The 22,102-nt window shown below is 45.6% G+C and overlaps 1 protein-coding gene across 2 annotated transcripts in view; it reads right to left on the bottom strand.

Annotated features, from left to right (window-relative positions):
- Positions 1-1,453: 1,453 nt before the first annotated feature.
- SNX33 (sorting nexin 33) overlaps positions 1,454-22,102 on the bottom strand; it is a 30,412-nt gene continuing 9,763 nt past the window's right edge. The window contains exon 3 of one of the 2 annotated variants that reach the window (XM_084816774.1): positions 1,454-2,634. In XM_084816774.1, coding sequence (XP_084672900.1) covers positions 2,381-2,634 — 254 coding nt within the window. In that variant the 3' untranslated portion in view covers positions 1,454-2,380. The remainder of the gene's footprint in view (positions 2,635-22,102) is intronic. The other variant, XM_084816773.1, reaches the window with a different exon arrangement.

Raw genomic sequence — 22,102 nt, 5'->3', positions numbered from 1 at the left:
AGAAGGGCTGGGGGCTCCGATATCAGTGGGGCTGTGAAGCCAGGACCAGCCCAAACTCAAAAGGAGCTCTCCAAGGTGTTGAACCTATTTTGGGGATAGGGCTCAGGAGGCTGTAAGGCCAATATACCTTGGATAGCTCCTTTAGAGTTCTGACTGGTGCTGACTGAAACCAGCCTCACCGAAATCGCAGCCGCCAGCCTTCACTGGGGCTGGATTCCCATAACATGAATTAGGTGAGGTCTTACGTGCTGCCCTCTAAAGGAAGGGGAGGCTGTAAGGCCAGAGTGGTGCAATATTACCCAATTGCACCACTGCTTTGGGGGATGGCTTCTTAAGATGTTGCTGGTATGAACTGCTGAAGTCATCCTTCAGGTAATGACAGAGTTGGAAGGGGCCATTTAAGCCATGGAGTCCAACCCCCTGCTCAGTGCAGGAATCCAGTTTAAAGCATCCCAGACAGAAGACCCAGTCCTGTCTTCGCTTGAATAGCTCCAGCAACAGCCCACCACCTCCCTAGGCAGTTGGTTCCAGTGTCTGACTGCTCTGATCATTAGGAAAATTTTCCTGATGTTCAACCGAAATCTGCCTTCCTGTAACTTACGCCCATTATTTTGTGCCCTGCAGTCTACAGTGTTAGAGAACAGGTTGCAGCCCTCTTCTGTGTGACAGCCCTTTAGGTACTTGAAAAGTGCTATCATATCCCACATCCCACCCCCAGTTACTTTGGGTATTCTAAAGTGGACTTAGTTCTGGCTGTAAAGTTTGGGCAATTCAATGCCCATTTAATTCACTGCCCTAGTGCCCCTCTGGGGTTTCAGGACAAGGACAGAGGTAAGAATTCTCTGAAGGGCCTCATACTTTGGGGTGGCTTGGGGTAGAAATAAAACTGGTAGAACTGGTTTGTTGCTATGCCTGGATTTGTATACTTTCTTGGGGGGGGGGGTGTATCTATGGAGACTATCAGGATGAGCACCTGCACTTCAAAATTCACCACTGCACCACTGTGCGCAGGTCAAGGATGGGGACAATGCGTGTGTGATCCCATTCCCCCCACCACGCCCATGTTCAGTGCATGTACAAAGGTTGTCCGAAAGGGGCGTGTGTTGACTATATATCAAGACTGGCAAATCCTGGCTGATGGAGCTAAGGAGCTGGATGAGACAAGATGATAAAATGGGTATCTCCCTCCCCTGCCTTCCTGCATATAATTAGCCCAAGTCGAACCTCAATCTTTTCTGAAGATGAAAGGGAAGAAACGATGAATTGATAGCATTTGGGGAGGGGGGGGGCCTTGAATGGAATTTTTTCTATGCAGCTCCCATTTGTCAAGGCAACGCAACACATCCAGCTCTTTGAAACTCCCAGTTCCTGTTTTTTGCCCGAGTTCACCATTCATGAAAGCTTCCGCGCCAATTTCAAAATGAAGCAAATAACGACCCCAACTGACCCTCGGAACGTCACCTAAAAATAGAGCTCTTGAGAAACAAACGAAGTCGAACGTGCAACCGCAGCGTCCAAGTATCATTTTGATTTTAGAATACAAAAACATTAATCCTGCATTACCTCCACGCACATTTTTTTTTAAAAAAAATGTTTTACAAAGGCATTGATACTTTCTGTGTGTGTGCAATTTCCCTAAAATAATCATTTCTTGTGCACCAAAATTTGAATCCCGCCCCCACCTTTCTCTTTCATTCCTCTTATTTAAAGCCATCACAATCTATCTATGCAGCACCTTAATTGTGCAAAGCAATTCACAGTCCTGATCTCATTTATTTTTTGTGGGGTGATGGGGGAAGTATAATCTCCTTGTATGATGATTACGATGGTATAATTCTAGATGATTAAGCCTGAGAAGAAGGAGTAGGGGAGGGGGAAAAAACTCCAAATGATAAAAGTTTGGTTTCCATTTTTCCTGTGACATATAACTTTTTTCACTTTTTATGTAAACAGTGTTGCTGGGGAAGCCGGAAGACCCTGTCTTGAGGAGGAAGGATGAGGCTTTTGCCGGAATGTTGTTCAGGTCCCAATTTTTCACTTGGTCTCCACAAATAGAAGAGTTTGGTCGCGAGTGCTACACGTTTCCCTTTGTTTGCTTAGTGTTTTAATTTTGTGTATATTAAGAGATTTCAGGGCTCAAGGCTACCTGGAAACAAGGTGACCCGATTCTGAAGCCCCGCTCCTCAATCCCATAAGTATAGGCCTGGCTATTCAATAAGGAGGTACCCTTCTCATGCTCAGAGGTGCTCTTGTCCAGAGGCAGAGAAAAAGTAGTCCCAGCTAACAGATCCAGGCTGAAGGATAGGGGGCACTGCTTTTACATCCAGCCTGGTGCAAAAGGTGAGCCGGGGCAAAGGGAGCGTCAGGCAGTCAGCAGGGACTAGAGGTTGTCGTACATCCTCAGCGTCTTCTCCAACTGCTGGCTGACTCTCTGGTAGAAGATGATCTGCTGCTTGAGGTAAGACTGCATCATCCTCTTGAAGTCCGAGATGCGTCTCTCGTGGAAGTGGTTCATTTCCGCCTGCAGGGCAAAGCCCACCACGCGGCAGCGCTTCCGGATCCCGTCCGCCTCGTCCTGGTCCATTTTCCCTTCATCGCTCATCCGCTGACTCTCCTTCACCTTGGCAAACGCGCCTGGGGGGGTGGGCAGGGGAAGGGGAAAGGTTACAGAGACAGATGGAAGGCATCTCATGTCAAACCCTATCTCAGGGGTGCAGAACTTCAGGCACGGGGTTCCAATCCAGCCATGCAGGGAACCCCAGGTGACCCCCCCCCCCGGTCGCCAATCGTTTGGTGTTTCCCTAGCTTTTGTGCAGTTCCCCCCCCCATTCTAAAAGGTTGAAATGCTTCTCCTAAGGCTTAGCTACTGGCAATAAGGGCTTGGAGCTAAACTATGTTGGTGTTTGGGGGCCCTCCGCTTTTCCTTTAGGCCCCACCCAGCACTGGAATGTGGCCACCGAATCCTTCTCCAAAAAGGAATTCATCCCTTGGGCTGAAAGAAGGTCAACATTCCTGCACTATCTGCTACAAGCTAAGTGGGAGAGACAAGATATATTGTATTCTATGCCCCTTTCAGGGCTGGTTTCAGGTTAGAGAGGTCCCCCAGCAAAGTACCCTGGGAGACCCCCCCCCCTGCTTATGCTGGTAGGCCTGCCCGCTTGCTCCTCTAGCCATGAGCTACATCTGGGAAGCCGCCTGCCATTTCAATTTTCCCCACAAAGCTCTGGAGTGATGCTACATCAAGCACTGTGGGGCATTGTGGGAAAATCAAAATGGCAGACAGCTTCCCAAGCCCAGCCACTGTAGCAGCCATAAACCCAGTGCCAAGGGACCAGGTGGGTTGAACAGAGGCACCGGGGGGCTCTTCTGGAGTGCTTGGGAGGGGTGCTACCACTGGGCCTGGTTCTGGTTTCCACTGAGCTGGTCAACCTGAGTCTGGGCTGTACCACTTCAGAATGTAGGTAGGGCCCTCACCTACTGGAATGCTTCTTCATAATAACAATACAAAAACAATAATTCCCTTCAAATCAAAAACTAGCAAGACATTAAACTAGAGCTCTCCTTCCTGATGATCTTGAACCAGCGGCTCTCTCTCTCTACCTCACAGCGCTGTTGTGAAGATAAGCACCACGCTAAAGAAGCAAGGACACACGCAAACCACCCCATGCATTTGATTTTAGGGGGAATCTGTCCTATCCTGCAGGAGAATTCCTTCCCAGTGGTATTGATCAGTCAGACTGTACATGAACAAACCCATCCCTCAGAGACGATCCTGGGGAAATGCTGGGCGAAATGGTTTTACATCCTACTCACGCTTCATGTCTAGTTCTAACTTGCTACTGTACACGTACCGTCATTTCCCATGAATAACACCTGCAAAAGTGGAACTGAGGTCTGTTGTGTCGCAAACACTTTTGTATAATTGTGTTGGGGAAAGAGATTCACATTTGGGATTTCCAAAGCTAAAAGTTGCAACTCAAGGACCTGCAAACTAAAATTTGAATCGCGACATGGGCACTGTGTATTTCTAATTCTACCACGCACAGTGCATTTGTAGTACAATTTTCTTACGTAATTAAGTAATGATAACAAGGAGCATGCTGTTTGTATTAGATTAGGCACATTTCCATCTTTAGTAGACTCGTTTTGCTTAACCAGTCTACAAAAAATAAAATAAAATAAATGCTTAGTTAAGAGCAGACATCCAGGATTGGGGACAGAATCCACCCTTTTCGGGATATTTCCCTGCCTTACAGGGTTGAGGTAAAGATGACATGACCTAATGTATGTCAAGCAGTTGTCAAGCAGTTGTCTGCCATACATTGTTTAATGTATGTCTGCCACTTATATAAATGCTAAATATCATTATCGCTCCCTCTAATATGGAACTCAGGTGGTGAGTGCCAACAGAAAGAGAGTCAAAATGGGGCCACTGAGAAACAAGAGGGCAGTATTAGCATGCTTGGGAAAACCCCAAGCTTTGCAAAATCTTTTTCTTAAAATCTAAATGGCCAAAAACAAAAGAACAAGGACTGAACATGCTCAGTCTCCACAGAACATACTGAGTGTCTATCCCTCTTAAGCAATACTGATGCATTCTTATCTTATGCTAATAAAAACTAATTCAGTCTGGCTAACATTCTGCGGTCCTCAGTCCCACATTCCAGTGCAGTAATGATTACTGTGCTATTTGCAATAGCCTTAACTTCTCAGGGTTTCTTGCTTATCCAGCTTCATTTTGGAAACAGAGAGTTGCAAAAGGTGTATTCCACGTCCCTGCCTTGCTCTGACTAGCTGTGGGCCACTTTTGTTTGTAAGGCTCTAATGCAGCCTCCCCCAACCCGTTAAGACTACAGTTCCCATCATCCCCAGACATGCTGGCTGGGGGTGATGGGTGCTGTAGTTCAATACTTCTGGAGACTGCCAGCAGATGAAGGCAGGCTGAAATATTCAAACTGCCAGCCAAAATCCACTGTTCCCACATCACCCCACCCCCAAATGCTGTCCAAAATTCATTCCTCTTTGTCTTTCTTGCTCTTGTCACTCAAAACTGCAATCAACCTGGATTACCTCATCCGTCACTCGGAAATGTGCACACATACACACAAACACACACACATGAATGTGCATAGGTAGGGCCGGCCAAAAACATTTTGTTCCCTGAGGTGAAGAACAAGATAGCACACCTCCCATTCCATGCACAAAAAGCAACCGGACTTGCAAATGAATCTGTCTTCAACTCACGCACATGCACACAAATGTGCATATGTCTCTAGAAGTCAAATCTCTGAGTAGGTGGTTGATGCATCTTGTCTACTGTGCACATGTGTATAAATCCATGTGCATGCACTAAGGCACAATGCAATGCACAACCGAATATTTTAGAAATTACAGCTTCCTGGGTTGAATTTGAACTCTTAATAACCCTCAAAGACATATTGCTATGGGTTTCCTACCAGATTTCTGTACATAGGCCTATCACCATGGATTGCTTTATGGCAGGGGTAGGCTACCTGGTGACCTCCAGATGTTTTGGACTACAACTCCCATAATCCTTGATCATTGGCCATACTGGCTGGGGCTTATGGGAGTTTTAGTCCAAAACAGCAGGAGGGCCCCTCTCTGGAGATCTGATGTCAAGCAGTGATTTGGCTGTCTATCAGCATATTTAACCTGTCTGCCTCCACCTTTGCTCAACTTGTGTATTGGTATATAAAAGTAAAATATTACAGAACATTGCACGCCTCCAGTGACCAAAGGAAATCAAACCCACGTAAGCACTGCGTCACTGGAGCTTCTCACCTCTCAGAGAAGTGGGTGAATGTAATGATATCTTTTCTAAGGCCAGACTGTGGCTCAGTGGTAGAGTCCCTGCTCTGCATGCAGAAGTTCCCAGGTTTGATCCCTAGCATCCCTAGGTAGGGCTGGAAAAACTCCTGCCTGAAACCCTGGAGAGCCGCTGCTGCCAGTCAGTGTCAACAATACTGGGCTAGATGGACCCAGGGTCTGACTCAATATACCGCAGCTTCCTATGTTCCTAATACAGAGGTGTAAAACATCAGGCCCACCCTAAGACCCACCACTCTTTTGGCTTTTAAGTCAGGAGAGTGCAGCCAGTTGCAGAGTTGCAGAGAGCCAGTGTAGTGTAGTGGTGAGAGTGACGGACTGGGAGCCGGGAGATCCGGGTTCTAGTCCCCACTTGGCCATGGAAGCTCACTGGGTGACTTTGGGCCAGTCACAGACTCTCAGCCCAACCTACCTCACAGGGTTGTTGTTGTGAGGATACAACGGTGAGGAGGAGGATAATGTAAGCCGCCTTGAGTTCCTTGCGAGAGGGAGAAAGGCGGGGTATAAATGCAATAAATAAATAAATAAATAAATACATGAGCCCGACGTTCAGGAGGTCGAGTAGAATCATCAGCGACAGGCTCCGGCACTGATCCTTGGTTAGAGATCGAACGGGGGGCGGGGGCGGTGTTACAAGCATGTCCCTGTCTGCAACAAGCTGGAGGTTATGGGCGACAGTTTCCTGATGCAGAAATGGTTCCCTGAAGCTAGAAAACGATTGATCTAATTCAAGGGCAAGTAAGAGGTGTCTGCTTAGCTAGCCATTGCAGTAAACCAGGAATTAGTTGGGTCTCATTCTGCAGGGCTCTTCTTGAGACCGTAAGACCTAAACCCATCAGGAAAAAAGCCAGTGATCCCAACCACTCAGTCGTCACCTCACACCAATGCAAATAAAGAAACAACCTAGTTTGGGGCAATAAATAATTCAGACCGACTACTGAACGCACAAAGCAACCACAGCAGAGCGCGCGCACTTTTGCTGTGAGTCATGCCACCTGAACATTGGGCTTACTCATGGGTAAAATTGCATCCTCTGCACACAAAAACAAAGGGAAGCATTGCAAGAGTGCAGAATCCAGGTCACCCATTCTTGTGCCCAATATAACTTGACGGATACTTCACGTCTATAATTAACTAGGTACTGGATATTCTTCTCGTCCTGTGTACCATCTGTGTACAATACTGTGTTCAGTATTACTGAACTCGTACCTAATGCTGAATCATATAATTTATCTGTATCTATTGGGCTGGAAGGAGATCAGCTTTCCTGCTTTGGTATCAGCATTGGCAGCTTTGCTAATATATAGCTCCTTCTTCAAATTTTGAAATTATAATATTGGGTGGCTAGACTTCAGGCTGCATGCGAGGTCACTACAGCACAATCCTATGAGATCAGAGCAAATTACTCGCAACTAGGTTTTTTTATTATTATTATTATTATTATTATTATTATTACATTTATATCCCACCTTTTTTCCGCAAGGAACCCAAGGCGGCATACATAATCCTCCTCCACCCCATTTTATCCTCACAACAACAACCCTGTGAGGTAGGTTGGGCTGAGAGTGTCAAGGGCTCCTTGGAGGCCTCTCTCAGTCTAATCCAGTAGCCAAGTCCAGACACAGACAAAGGGATTCCTTTCAAAGCTTTATTCTTCTTTTACAACTTAACAACTCTACCGTTTGCAACTAGATCTGAGCAGCACAGTACCTATGACCTAAGTTGGAACAGTTGGTCCCTCTTTGAAAGGGAATTACTGGCAGACCCCTGAACTTAAGGACTAGGGAGAGTCCCTCCCCTTTTCCCTTGGATCCTCTGGGCGCAGCCGTTGTTTGCGCGCCAACCGGGCACTGCGCCTCCTTTCCACGCCCTCCATTTGGCGCCGCCCTCTGCGTCGGCGTCGCGCGTCCACCAAGTCTGCTATCCGCGCTCTGTCACTCCCTGGACTGCTATCTAAGCTAGGAATGCTGGTGGGAGGAACCTCCGTCAGCTGTTGGCCCTGGGAAAGAGGAGCGCGCTCCTCTCCCAGGAGCGACTGCTCTTCCTCAGAATCAGAACTACTCTGGGATTCTATGGGCTCAGTGTCCACCCTGACAGAGAGTCTGTGACTGGCCCAACATCACCCAGTGAGCTTCCATGGCTGAGTGGGGACTAGAACCCGGATCTCTCGGCTCCCAGTCCAACAGTACAGAATACCTTAAATATATAGGGGAGGATTAAACCTCCCGCCCAGCAGCTTGTTTTCTAACTCACCCCACCAGTGTGCACTACAAAAAGAAAAAAAGCTTCCATTGATGCCAGTGGGGGGTTTTCTTCTTCTTTTTAGCCCGTGTGCAGGGGAGACAATTTTGGAAAAGAAGCCACGGTGGCAGGGAGGTTTAAACCTCTCATACCTGTATGTGGTGATCTCGATTCAGGCTGGGGCCTCACATACTTACTTGTGAATAAAAACAAAGGGAGGGTGAGCTGCATACTATGTATCATGTAGTTTGACCCTCAGTAAAGATAAGATTGCAGGCTTACAGCACAATTCTGTGCATGTTTACCTAGAAATATGTTCCACTGTGTCTAATGGGGCTTACTCCCCCAGTAAAGTGTGTTTAGGATTGTAGTCTAAAGCAGCAATCCTATGCATGTTTAGGGAGAGAAAAGTCCCACAACTCCCAGCACGGCCCAGCCAGTAAATCAGTTGGCAGATGCATTAGCATATCTTTCCAACATTTCACTGGTGAAAAAGAGATGAACCTGAAACATCACTTTCCTCATACCAAGAATCACTTGGCCATTTCCCACACAGTGGCTGCTGAGTTCTAAAGAAATTGAAATCAGGGGTTCACAGGGAACACGAGACTGTGGAACAAAGGATGATAAGGAAATGTGATTGTGTCAATCAGGGACTCTATAGCGACGATAGTTTTGATGCACATTATAAAGACTTTTAAGGCCCACACCTATGTGTGTTTAAACATCCCAGCATGGCTGACTGAGGAATACCGGAAGTTGTAGGACTTTTTTTCTGTCTCATTTCATGCATAGGATTGTGCCTTTAGTGCACGTAGTGGTTTGTAACTGTCACTTTAAGAGAATGGAATGCTTGCTGCAGAAAACTGTCTTTTCAGACTCAAAGCCTCCTGTTCCACTTATAGCATCTGATGATGTGGACTGTAACCCACAAAGGCTCATGCGATTTTATTAAAACATCTGAAGAACTACAACGGTTAGTCTACATTTGTAAATAGAAGCCTAACATGGTTATACTATAATATTACATATTTTAAGGAGGACATTGGACCATATCCAAAGGGGGACATCCAGGATAGTGAGGGGTCTGCAAACCAAGTCCTATACGGAATGGTTGAAAGAGCTGGGGATGTTTAGCCTGGCAAAGAGAAGATTAAGGGGAGGTATGATAGTGGTCAGATATGCAGATGATACCACCCTAATGGCAGAAAGCAAAGAGGATCTAAAGAGCCTCTTGTTGAGGGTGAAAGTGGAGAGTGCATAAGCTGGTTTGAAACTCAACATTAAAAAAACTAAAATCATGGCATCTGGCCCCACCACTTCCTGGCATATAGAAGGGGAAGAAATGGAAGCAGTGACAGATTTCATTTTCTTGGGTTCCAAGATCACCGCAGACGGTGATTGCAGCCATGAAGTTAAAAGACGCTTGCTCCTTGGGAGGAAAGCTATGGCAAACCTAGACAGCATAGTAAGAAGCAGAGACATCACCTTGCCGACAAAGGTTCGCATAATCAAAGCTATGGTTTTCCCAGTAGCAACATATGGCTGTGAGAGCTGGACTATAAGGAAGGCTGAGCGCCAAAGAATTGATGCTTTCGAACTGTGGTGCTGGAGAAGACTCTTACGAGTCCCCTGGGCTGCAAGGAGGTCCAATCAGTCTATCCTAAAGGAAATCAACCCTGACTGCTCATTGGAAGGGCAGATACTGAAGCTGAAGCTCAAATATTTTGGCCACCTAATGAGAAAAGTCACTGGAAAAGACCCTGATGCTGGGAAAGACTGAAGGCAAACGGAGAAGGGGACGGCAGAGGATGAGATGACTAGATAGCATCACCGATACAATGAATATGGACTTGAGCACACTCCAGGAGAGAGCGGAGGATGGGAAGGCCTGGCATGCTATGGTCCGTGGGGTCACGAAGAGTCGGACACAACTGAACGACTGAACAACAACAACATGATAGCAGTCTTCAAATATCTGATGGGCTTTCATGCAGAAGATGGAACAGACTTGTTCTTTGTTGCTCCAGAGGGCAGTTCTAGACCCACTGGGTGGAAGAAGCAGAGTTTGTCTAAATATTAAGAGAAATGTCCTAACACTGAGGGCTGTTTGGCAGTGGAATAGACTGTCTCAGGAGGTGATGGACTCTCCTTTCCTGAAGGTATATAAACAGAGGCTAGGTGGGCATCTCTCAGGAATGCTGTAGTTGCAAGATTCCTGCACTGAGCAGGGGGTTGGATTAGATGACCTCCAATGTTCCTTCCAATTCTGACATTCTAATCTATGATGTTTTACTAGTTTATCTTTAACCAAAAAGAACCATCACCCCCTTGTCCTTTAAATCAGTGGAATACAGGCTGCTGCAGAGTCAATGAATACATCAACTTTCCCCCAGCATTCCTCACCATTGGCCATGCTGGCTGGGGAAGATGGCACTGAAGTAAAAAAAAAAAAACTGGAGGGCACCAGGTTGGCTGGACTATATCACACACGCAGGTGGTAAAAGGTCCTTCAATAAAATGTAACTGTTGGTTGATGCATAAAATGTGCATTGTAACATGTATTGTCTTGCTTTTATTGTATGAAGGGGGGAAAAGTTCCAGAGGTTTGTACTAGCAGAACAAGAGCAGTAAAAACAATTAAAAACAAACAAATCTGAAAAAGCAGCAAAAAAATTAAAAATAAATAAAGTGTAACTGTGAAAGGAATGGGGCTTGCAAAGTGATCCTTGGTTTGTGAACTGCCCAGAAAGCTTCCGCTATGGGACGGTATAGAAATGTAATAAATCAGGGCACAATCCTATGCATGTTTAGACAAAGAGAAGTCCTACAACTCCCATCATTCCCCAGCCAGCCATGCTGGCTAGGGCACGCTGGGAGTTGTAGGATTTTTCTCTGTCTAAACATGCATAGGATTGAGCCCTAAATAAATGAAACAAAAACAGAAGTATCACCAACATGTCCTTGTTTTTGTCTGTAGAACACTTGGGAATATGCTGTGCAATCTTGGCTTTTCTTCAGTTCGCTCCTTGGGTTACACCCTTCCTGACCTGGTTTAATTCCTGGGCATTTGATCCCATTCTACAGACACAACCTATCAGCGAAGTCTTCCCTGGGCTGAATCCTGACCATCTTCATCCTAGCTCTTGTGTCTTTAGCTCTTTCGAAGCCATATGTACATGGGGACTTCGGTGGGCTTTTAAAAATTAGTAACAGGCAGATAGTTGGACCAAATTCAAACTCACCCACCCACAAATCCCCATGTAGACAAACTTAATTTGCTTCTCAAATCCATCTCTGCCAGTCCAAGGGAGAACAAAATAAAATATCCCAAAGTAAACAGTAAAACCTCAAAAATAAAGTGTCTAGACGGACAAGAGATTGTGTAAGATTCTGTGCACTCTGATGCTCCCTAAATATTTCACTAAAGGGATGTGGCAACGGAATGTTGCCTTCCTTCAGGAAACCATGAGTCTTACCCTCTGCCCTGGAAGCAAGCCTCTCTAGGGTGGCCATGTGTCCTACTTTACAGAGGAAATTCCTCTATTTGAAGGGCTGTCTGGTCCAGATAAGGAACCATAAGAAGGGAGAGCCCAGAGGCCCAAAAGTTGCCCATGAATGCTTAGCACCCGGAGAGCCTACTGAGCAAGTCACACACATCACCTGGTCACAATCTTGCCTGCTATGATGAGAGGTATTGTAATTCTATTTAAACTATATCCAAATGTGCATCTATGCATATAAATCACGCACTGTAACCCCTTCGCACCTTCTTCGACTGTCTTCTTTACTAAAGGCACAGCATTTAGGTTTCTTCCGGGCAAGTTTGAGGACACATTAAAACTTTAGTCAATTTGCCATCCTTTTTTCACTCACTTTTTATAGAGATTCTATGAGTCTAAATTCTAAACAATATCATCAGCAATCCAGTATTAACTGTGTTGTCCTCCTGTCATTTTTTTTCTCCAAACCTGATTTATGATATTTTTTTCTCACTTAAAATGCAATTAAAATGTCCACTGTGGGCTGGGAAAACACTACTGAGGCCTTTCAGGGCTACTGTCCCTTTTGTTAAAAGCTTTCTCCTTTTATGGCTTCCCATCTGAGTGCAGTGACAGCATTCCTAATGCATACCTTCTTGAGCTGCAATTCTAAACTTACACTCCTGGAAGTAAACCGCATTGAACTCGATGGGGCTTACTCATGGCTGCGCAGATATGTATAGAACTGCACTGTTAATTGCACTTGATTACTCAATTCCTGTTTCTCGCCTGTGGGAGAAAGGATTTACATACTGGTTGCCCTTCGTATTTTCTTTCGTTTCTTTGGTAGCAAAAATAATGCTACTTCTTGATTTTAAAAACTGTCCTACCATCTGTTACGTTCAAAATACACCTCATCAGCTGCAGTGTGTGAAATGGGAGGCTGCACATACTGCGTAGCACCTTATGTTCATGCAGGTGTATTGATGCTAGAAACGATGCGTTGGCTCCACACTCCCAAGATTTAACTTCTAAAACCTGCCGGATAGCAGCTAAACCCTAAAGTATGACAATGTTAGCAGTTCAGCCTAACTTTTTCAAAATTAATTAATTAACAAGGCATTCCACCAAGATTTTTTTTCAAAGAGGGACAGGGGTTTATCACAGAAAAGGGTATACTTTAGACTTGTGAGATCTACTTTGCTTTTAAAAATTATAGTGTTAGTATTATTTGTTTTAAATGGTCGTACGCTGCCTTGATGGCATTTTAGCAAAATAGTGCTACACACACACACACACACTACTAATAACAATAATAGCAGCAGCAGCAACAGCCCTGATGTCCGCCCGCTGGAGCCAAGCACACAACAGTGGATGGGGCCCAAGGTCAGGTGCACGATGGTAGCCCAAGGGGCAGAACCAATTACCTGCTGCACCCTATGGGCCACATACAGTGGGAAGCGCTACGTATACAAGTACAAACCTACATCTGAATGTAACAGTGTGGGGGTAGGCAGCATGGTGTCCATGGGCCCCCGGACACCTTTCTTGGTGCCCGCCAAAGTGCCCTATCCTTCCTTTAGAAAAAGAAAAATTAACGCATTTTTAACTGGCAGCTGGGATTGCTGTGAAATAGGTTCCTGTTGGTGCTGAATAATATGTATTCAAAGGAATACCTCTGCCTTGTATACAATCTTTGTGGCAGGTCACTTGTTCTTTGCCACGCCTCCCATGGAAGCCATTTTGTGGTGGTGCCCAAGACAGTTTCTCAAAATGCCAAATGTGCCCGTGGCCCAGAAAGGTTGCCTACCCCAGGTGTAGGGGAAGAAGGTTCACAAAGTGATCCTTGGTGTGAAAATAGGGATGTTACTGTCAAGGGCTCCTTGGAGGCCTCTCTCAGTCTAATCCAGTAGCCAAGTCCAGACACAGACAAAGGGATTCCTTTCAAAGCTTTATTCTTCTTTTACAACTTAACAACTCTACAGGTAGCAACTCGATCTGAGCAGCAGAGTACCTATGCCCTAAGTTGAAACAGTTGGTCCCCGTTTGAAAGGGAATTACTGGCAGACCCCTGAACTTAAGGACTAGGGAGAGTCCCTCCCCTTTTCCCTTGGATCCTCTGGGCGCAGCCGTTGTTTGCGCGCCAACCGGGCACTGCGCCTCCTTTCCGCGCCCTCCATCTGGCGCCGCTCTCTGCGTCTGCGTCGCGCATCCACCAAGTCTGCTATCTCTGCTCGGTCACTTCCTGGACTGCTTTCTAATCTAGGAATGCTGGTGGGAGGAATCTCCGTCAGCTGTGGGCCCTGGGAAAGAGGAGCGCGCTCCTCTCCCAGGAGCGACTGCTCTTCCTCAGAATCAGAACTACTCTGGGATTCTATGGGCTCAGTGTCCACCCTGACAGTTACTAGCATGTCTCTATTTCCATTGGAGAGTACGCTATTAGAAATGTTTGACTCCTGCCTTCTTTTATCAATGCTCTGTTTAAAGCAGCCTTCCCCAGCCTGGCACCCGTCAGATGTTTTGGAGTTCAACTACCATCAGCCCCGCTAGCATGGTCAATGGTTGGGAATGAGGGAGTTCTGGTCCAAAATATCTGGGGGGGGGACCAGGTTGGGGAGGACTGATCTAAAGATGAGAGAAGGAAACACAGGCATGCACGGTACGTAGGACACATATACAGGTGTATATATGACATTTGAAGTTGAATCCCATGTTGCAGTTCGGAATTAAGGCTGCAATCCTACGTACAGTTTCCTGGGAGTAAGCTCCTTTGAATGCAGCTCCAAGTACTTCTGAGTAAACCCGCATCAGCTTGGTCTGCCTAGGTGGGCCTTATGGATCCTACTGCTGTGCTAACCTTGTTCGCCATTTTGCTGTCCCTTCCCTTCCAAGAAAAAACAGCAAGACCAATGGCCCAATGGGAAGCAGAACTCAGGATGAGCCATTATCATAATCATATTTATTTCCTTTTGCAAAGAACCCAAAATGGCTTCTATGGTCCTCCTCCTCTCCATTTTATCCTCACAACCCTGTGAAGTGGGTTAGGCTGAGACTCCGTGACTGGCCCAAAATCACCCAGTGAGCATCACGGCTGAGCGGGGATGAAAACCTGGATCTCCCAAGTCCCTGTCCAATACTCTTAATGACTACACCACACTTTCTCTCAACACGGGATGCTGGATTATGAAAAATTATTCTCTCCCCACCACACACACACACACACACTCACAGTTCCCCACATCCTGCCCCTCTTTTAAACAGCGTGATGAGAAAGCAGGCGACCATTCAGGTCGCCTGCTTTCCTGCTGCGCTTTCCATCTGATTTTAGCACTCGATTGCATGTAAACAGGATTTCGCCTCTCTAGGAGTTTATCCCCTCTTGCTACTGACCTGAGGTTAATTCTTTAACAGTAACAGCTCAGGAAGTAGCTGTGGAAGCTCGTCTGATGAAACCAAAAAAGCCCCAAAGGGCTGTTTGGCAGAGAGAGAAAGAGAGAAACACTTCTACAACAGAAAGCAAATGACTGAGGCTGGGCCAAAAACCCCAGTTACTGTGAATACTTTGCTATCTAGTGGTGTATTTATGCTGTCCAAGTCACGAATGTGTTTACTCAGACGTAAGCCCCACAGAATTCAATCGGACTTCGTATCCCTAGTACATGTGTTTAGGAATGCAGCACAAGTCTCCATATTGCCTCTTTGTTGTCGTTTTAACTTTATTAAATATATTATCGGTACTTTGTTGTTGTTGTTCATTGCTGTCTTGGTTGTTGTGAACTGACTTTGGCACTTTATATTGAAAGCTGGCATACAAATACTGTTCATAATTACAAGTGGAACCTGCAACAAAATGCTGCAGTATGGCATGTTCCTGTTCAGGGTTCTATTTATTTTATTTATTTATTTATTTATTACATTTATATCCCGCCTTTTTTCCTCCTTAAGGAACCCAAGGCGGCTTACACAACGATCCTCCTCCTCCATTTTATCCTCACAACAACAACCCTGTGAGGTGGGTTGGGCTGAGAGTCTGTGACTGGCCCAAAGTCACCCAGTGGGCTTCCATGGCCGAGTGGGGACTAGAACCCGGATCTCCCGACTCCTAGTCCAACACTCTCACCACTACATCACACTGGCACACTAGCCAGCCATGACCTCTTCTATGAAACTCCATTCCATTCTCTCCTCTCTCCTCTCCCCCCGCCCCCGTTGGTTTTCTCCAAAACTGGCCAGCAAGGCTGCATAAAGACCTGGTCAGATGCAACCAACTAATACTCATATTACACAACGTAAGAACACTGAGACCATGATATAAACGATGAACACAAACAATAGTCAGCCAAGGCAGATTTTTTTTACACTTGTAAACTTAAGGAATAGCAAGTTGTTTCAGCTCTCCTAAGCATAAAGTCCCATTTTACAGCTGGTCAGTACTAAGAGATATACATAATTTCTTCTGCAAATGACAACATTTTTGTTGCTATTACGAAAAGACGGGGAGCCAGAAACTCTTGCTGATCCACTGCAAATCACCCAGAGATCTACCAGTAGATCCACTCTGTGGAACTCCCTCCCTAGGGAACTCCGCCATGCCCCCTCTTTAATGAGCTTCCGTCATGCATTAAAAACGTGGTTGTTCAGGCAGGCATTTGGGGTGGGTTAGGGTATTTTAGAAAATGTTTTTACTGTAGAATTTTATTGTTTTAAACTGTTTTATTGTATGCTGTACATCGCCCAGAGTGGCTGGGTGATCAGCCAGATGGGCGATTAATAATAATAATAATTATTATTATTATTATTATTATTATTATTATTATTATAGATCCCACTCTACCTTCTGCCCACCCGAGATTTACATCCGCTATTCCCGACAGGAGGCAACTGTGGGTTATTTTTACCTAGATGTCTGTACCTGAACACAGAAAATATCATTTGGAAGCTGCTCTTTAGATACAGGACACCAGGATACTCGGACCACAGGTGTGGCCTCAAAGGCTCTGCCTAAGCCCTCTGCCCCATGCTACCCTATCTGGCACAACCCTCCATCCTTCTCCACTTTTACCTGGAGCAGGGCTGGCATCAAGGGTAGGCATGGTGGGGCGCCTGTCAAGGGCCCACATCCCAGCAGGGGCCCACTGACAAGAGCCCTCTGGAGTCGCTCCTCTTCACCCTTGCAACCTGCTTGTTCACCTGCCTCCCGCTCTGGCCCAGACAACAGTGGCGGTGAGAAGGAGGAGCAGGAGAGGCCTCTGCCTACGTGCTCCCTGGCTCTCTGCCCGTCAAGCAAGCAAGTGGTAGCAATGATGAGTAAGTGGGTGAGGAGAAAGAGCGACTGGTGACAATGGTGGTGAGAAGTAGACTCACTGAGGGTGGGGCCCATGGAGGGTGTCTGGCCCAAGGGCTCTCAAAACCCTGGAGCTGACACTGAGCTCAGTGGAGCTTGCCTCCTGAACTCATGAAGTATTTTCTCTTTCACCTGCACTGATCCATACCTTTCTGCGAAGGGAGCATGCCAGGTTACTCCAAACTCCACCTTTAATCCACAGGTGTGGTTTCGATTTTAGCCATGAATCACCATAGAGACAGACAGACATTACAGCCACATGCAGCTCAAGCTTCCCCCTGTTAAGTGGAACACCCGCACAGTTTATGCTTGACTTTGTCGTCTCTTCTCACAAGCCGTAATTAAGTGATCGACTCCACAGCCTCTACACATGGGGATGACAGGCACTGGCTTTGAGGCAGTGGCATTGCTATGCCTGTGTCTCTGGACCCAGGCCCCACATCTGTTTCCCTGAGCCCTGGGCATCCATGGATGCCAGCGGAAAATAAGGTTAGGAACAAACTTCTTTTGGTGTCAATAGAAGCTTTTCTTCTAAGTTTAATTGCATGAGGTGGGGGCAATTTTCCTCCACCAGGGAAAGAGGGAGACGTGGGGGAAGGGGCAGCAAGAGATTGCAAGGTCCCTGCCTTGAGGAGATTACAGTTTAAAAGCCAGCATGAGGGAGAGATCAGAGGAGAACATAAGACCATAAGAAGAGCCCTGCTGGATCAGACCAAGGGTCCATCTGGTCCAGCATTCTGTTTACACAGTGGCCAACCGGTGTGCAGATTAATTGAAGAATTCATTTTATTTGAAGTGATTTGGATGAGGAAATGCTGAAACGTTTAAATAAATCCTCATAATTATTTCTAAATTTCCATATATTCGCGTATCAACACGGTATGCAGTTTTGGGGCTCAGGCCCATATGACACAAATCCTTTAACTGCCCAGCAACACCCCTCCTGTAGCTGATAAAAGCTATGATCCTGTGCCCACTTACAAGGGAGTAAGTCCCACTGAAATCAACAGAACTTCTAAGAAAACCTGCATAGGATGTACTGTGAGATCTTGTTAACCAGATGACAGCCGTGTGTGTCTGTGTTTCAGAACAAATCTGTTCTGTCTGTGTTTCATGGATTGTCATGCGCCTTTTGTTCCATTGTCCGCCCATCAACGGAATTGGATTTTTTGTTGCCGGATTTGCGCAAATTCACATGTGCAAAATGCACAAATTGCCCCCAAATACACATCTTCCCACTTTAGCCTATGGGGGAAATGCACATTTTTGGCTGTTTTAAAAATTTTGGGTATTTTTCTATGACGAAATTTGCGCAAAAATTGGGAAAGTTAGAAAACTGGTCCGCAAGTCCATGGAATCTGTCCGACAGAGGAAAACCCAGTCCACTGCAAAATCCATGGGTCGGATTCATGAAAATCCGAACTCATTTGGTTCCGCTGCAGATTTCTCCAACATCCCTAATATATCTTCCAATGTTCTAATTCAAAGCGTTCCACCTGCATTATCTTCTTGTCATCCTTACAACACCCCTGCAAGGAAAGTCAATAGTGCCTGCTTTGGATAACGGCTTTCCAAGTCCGAAGCAAGGCATCTGGAACAGAGATAAAGTGGAACAGCAATTCCCCCAAGCTTCTCTCAAACAAGTTTGCAGAAAGGCAGTACCCACAACACCTTGGGAAATGAACTCCTTCAACCACCCGCACGCCTGGCACAGCGGAGTGCTCTTGACACTGGGACGCAGCATTCTGCCAGTGCTGCGGTGACAAGCGCTCTGTGTAACCGCGGCCTGCTGGCCCCGTGACCTGTTCATCTCTGTGTTGATGTTGGGTCTTTCCTTGGAGCCTGGGCAACCTGCCAGCGAGATAAGATTCTCAAGCGGCCTGGCACAGAAAAGACCCTTGTGCACTGTTGCGCACTGAAACCCACGCTGCGTATCCCATCACGCTTCCTTGTAGATGGCTTTGTTTTACAATCTGTTCTTACACTCTCTGTTGCTTGCTGGGCTGCCTAGCAGGAAGAGAGAAAGCTGCCTTAAACCAGCTCAGACTTCTGGTCCACCCAGCCAAGTTGTCTACTTTGATTCTCCAGAGTCTCCAACCATGGTACGGTGGTCAGTTTTGAAGGGCAGGTACTCAGCACGACAGTCCCCACAGCCACTCCCCCAAGGAGGGACCAAAAATGCAGGCAAGCTGCATCCATCCATATCAGCAAACCAGTTCTAGCAGTTTTCATCTCCATCAGGAGCAGGGCTTTTGTAAAGCAATGGCATCTCAGGTGCCCATTCAGGACCAAGCTACCAGCAAGTGCTTGTATTACAACAGAGAACAATATATTGCTGCTGGGAAAATTCATTCCCCACCCCATCTCCTGTGAGGACTGCAGCTAAGCTCAGAGGGAACAGGGGACTCTGAGGGGTGTTTGTGTGGCAGATGATGTCAGCATCCCTGAAAATAAAAAGGTGCTGGTGTTGCACCCCTGCAAGACCGGATGCCATGAGGCCACTGGTCTCAAGCTGAGAAGGGCTTTTCCCACCACCTGCTACCCAAGATCCTTTTAACTGGAGATGCCAGGGTGTGAAGTGAAGGTCCCACTAAGCCATATTCCCATTCCATTGAGCTGTTATTTTATTTTATTTTATATTTATTTATTTATTTATTTACAATATTTATATACCGCTCCTCATCAGAAGATTTCAGAGCGGTGAACAACATAAGAATAAAACAATGGTTAAAAGAGTTTAAAAAGTTAAAACATTTTTAAAAAGACAAATCCCAACGAAGTGGATTTCAACAACCCACGGCTGGTCACGCAAGGAAGGCCTCTTGAAAGAACAACGTCTTCAGGAGGCACCGGAAAGAACACAATGTTGGTGCCTGCCTGACCTCTAAAACCAGGGAATTCCAAAGGAAGGGGGCCACCACACTGAAGGCTCTTCTCCTGGTGGACTCCAACCGGGCCAGAGGTCCATGTGGAACCACCAGGAACATGCCCTCTGATGACCTCATCATCATGCTACTGTTTTATTGGTTTTATTCTTCATGACTCTGGTTGCTTTAAACTTTGTTTGTGAGCTGTTCTGACAATCCTTTTCTGGATTCACAAGAATTCAATGCTTGGTAGAAAGGCAGGATAATAAATGTCATTAATTATGCAATAAATAAATCAATACATTCCCATGAGAAAGTAGTGGAGAAAACCAAATGTAGCTATGGGCACAGAATTCAAGCTTCCACGATGTCCCAGCTTTGTTCAAACAAACAAAATGGCAAATTTCTGGTCCCCATGGTTATGCATGGACAACACCTGCTGAAATCTCACAAGCTGAATAAGACTGTCATTGCTTGGGGTGGGGGTGGCCTTGCCACCCCTCCCATAACTGGAAAAATCAGAAAAAATATATATGCAGAAATAACAAAAAATGTAGAATTAAATCATGCAAGGTAAAGGGAATCATGGAAATTGGCTTGATTTGCATCATTTACACACACTGCAAAATGTGGCTTATCTTGACACAGAATCTGAACTGCCTGGGTGCAAAATTTCAATGTGTGTGGCTGTATGTCTGTGCGTATTATACAATTATGAAGTACATGCAGCCCTATCTGTGGCTTAGTGATTTTGGAGTTACATCAGTTGGAAGTCATTGGTGCAAACTTCTATTGCACTGTAATCCACATACATGTAAATACAGAAATACTGCATTTTTTCTGATTTTAATTTGTGCTATTTTATTATTGTTTTATTGTGATTTGATATATCTTTAAAAAAAAACCTTGATCACCACCCAGAGAACTTCAGTTATTAGATGATTTAAAAGTGTAAAAAAAAAAAAAGGATAAATGAATATTAAGACACTACACAGTTCACTGCTTGCTACTTCCTTTGCTAGCAATGCAGACTGTGAACTGCTGATAACAGATGGGAGGGCAATTGTGTTTTTCTCTTGTGTTTCACTAACCAAAAGAACAAACACCTTGGTTTTTAAACACCAGCCAACTTGGTAGCAACATTTAATTCAAGTGGGGGGGAAATATGGGGTCTCTCAGAATGATGCTGTTGTCCTCCAGATATTAAAAGGTAAATAAAGCCCAATGGGCTATAGCATTTCCATCCAAGAGGTTATGGCCTTAACAGGTAATAAAACTGCACCATTGGTTTACCATGTTTCAAATACCAGCATTGATTAGAAGAATATAAGGGTCAAATTACTTATCCTCCATTGACAAAAGTTCTTACCTATTAAAGAGCAATTTGAGGCCAACAGTTGTTTTGGAAGGGAGATTTGTCCATGTTCCATATATCTGTCCATGTTTGGGGGGTACAGGAGAAGTTGAGGATGTTGCACATTATCTTTTAAAAATCTCCCACCTACATATCCATCAGAAACAAATCCCTTCCCCACAGACTATTGCACAGGTAGAAAACCTGGTGTTCTCCAGATGTTTTGCACTAAAACTCCCATCTGCCCCAGCCAGCAAAGTCAATAGTCAGGGGCTAGGGGAATTGTAGTCCCAAACATCTGGAGGGCACCAGGTTGTCTACCCCTGGACTGTTAGGTAAGGAAAAATGGCCCGATCTTCAGAAGAGCGATTGTTAGCTAACAGATGCCAAGAATAAGCACAATTTACGCTTCAACGTTATAAAAAACCTGTGCTACATTTGTCAAATAGTGGCTGGGTTCATACAACATGACAAGCCAGAGTACAGGTTGAGTGTAGGTTGCTGTTGAATCACGTTTTCTTGTGTTGTGTGAACCCAGCCATGCTGATGAACCATGGTTAGTTAACCATGAACAACCCACAAAGAGAACCCATGATTTGTTGTTGGGTTGTGAACTCTGGGTTGTTAATGCTTAACAAACCATGGTTTGTATGCTTGGCTGGATTCATACAACACAACAACCCATGATTCAACAACAACTCATACTCAACCTGTACTCTGGCTTGTTTTGTTGTGTGAACCAGGTCAACGTGCTGCGAATGGCCACTGTGATTGCTGAGACGGCAATGAATTTCTGGTTGACCCACCTCTTGCCAGCCTGTAACCATCTGTGAGCGTCATTATCAATCATCGCATGTATTGTGTTTTTGCAATTCAGTTCTGGCCTATGGCCAATAGGGAAATAAAATGGAACTGACTTTTAAAACAGTTCAGGAGAGGTGACTGCAGAGTAAATGAATACAACAGA

Source organism: Heloderma suspectum, chromosome 11, assembly GCF_057233095.1.
Source record: "Heloderma suspectum isolate Gila_16-S chromosome 11, 16-S_ref, whole genome shotgun sequence".
Classification (NCBI taxonomy): Eukaryota; Metazoa; Chordata; class Lepidosauria; order Squamata; family Helodermatidae; genus Heloderma; species Heloderma suspectum.
The sequence above is the reverse complement of the archived record's forward strand: the minus strand, read 5'-3'. Positions and strand labels throughout refer to the sequence as shown.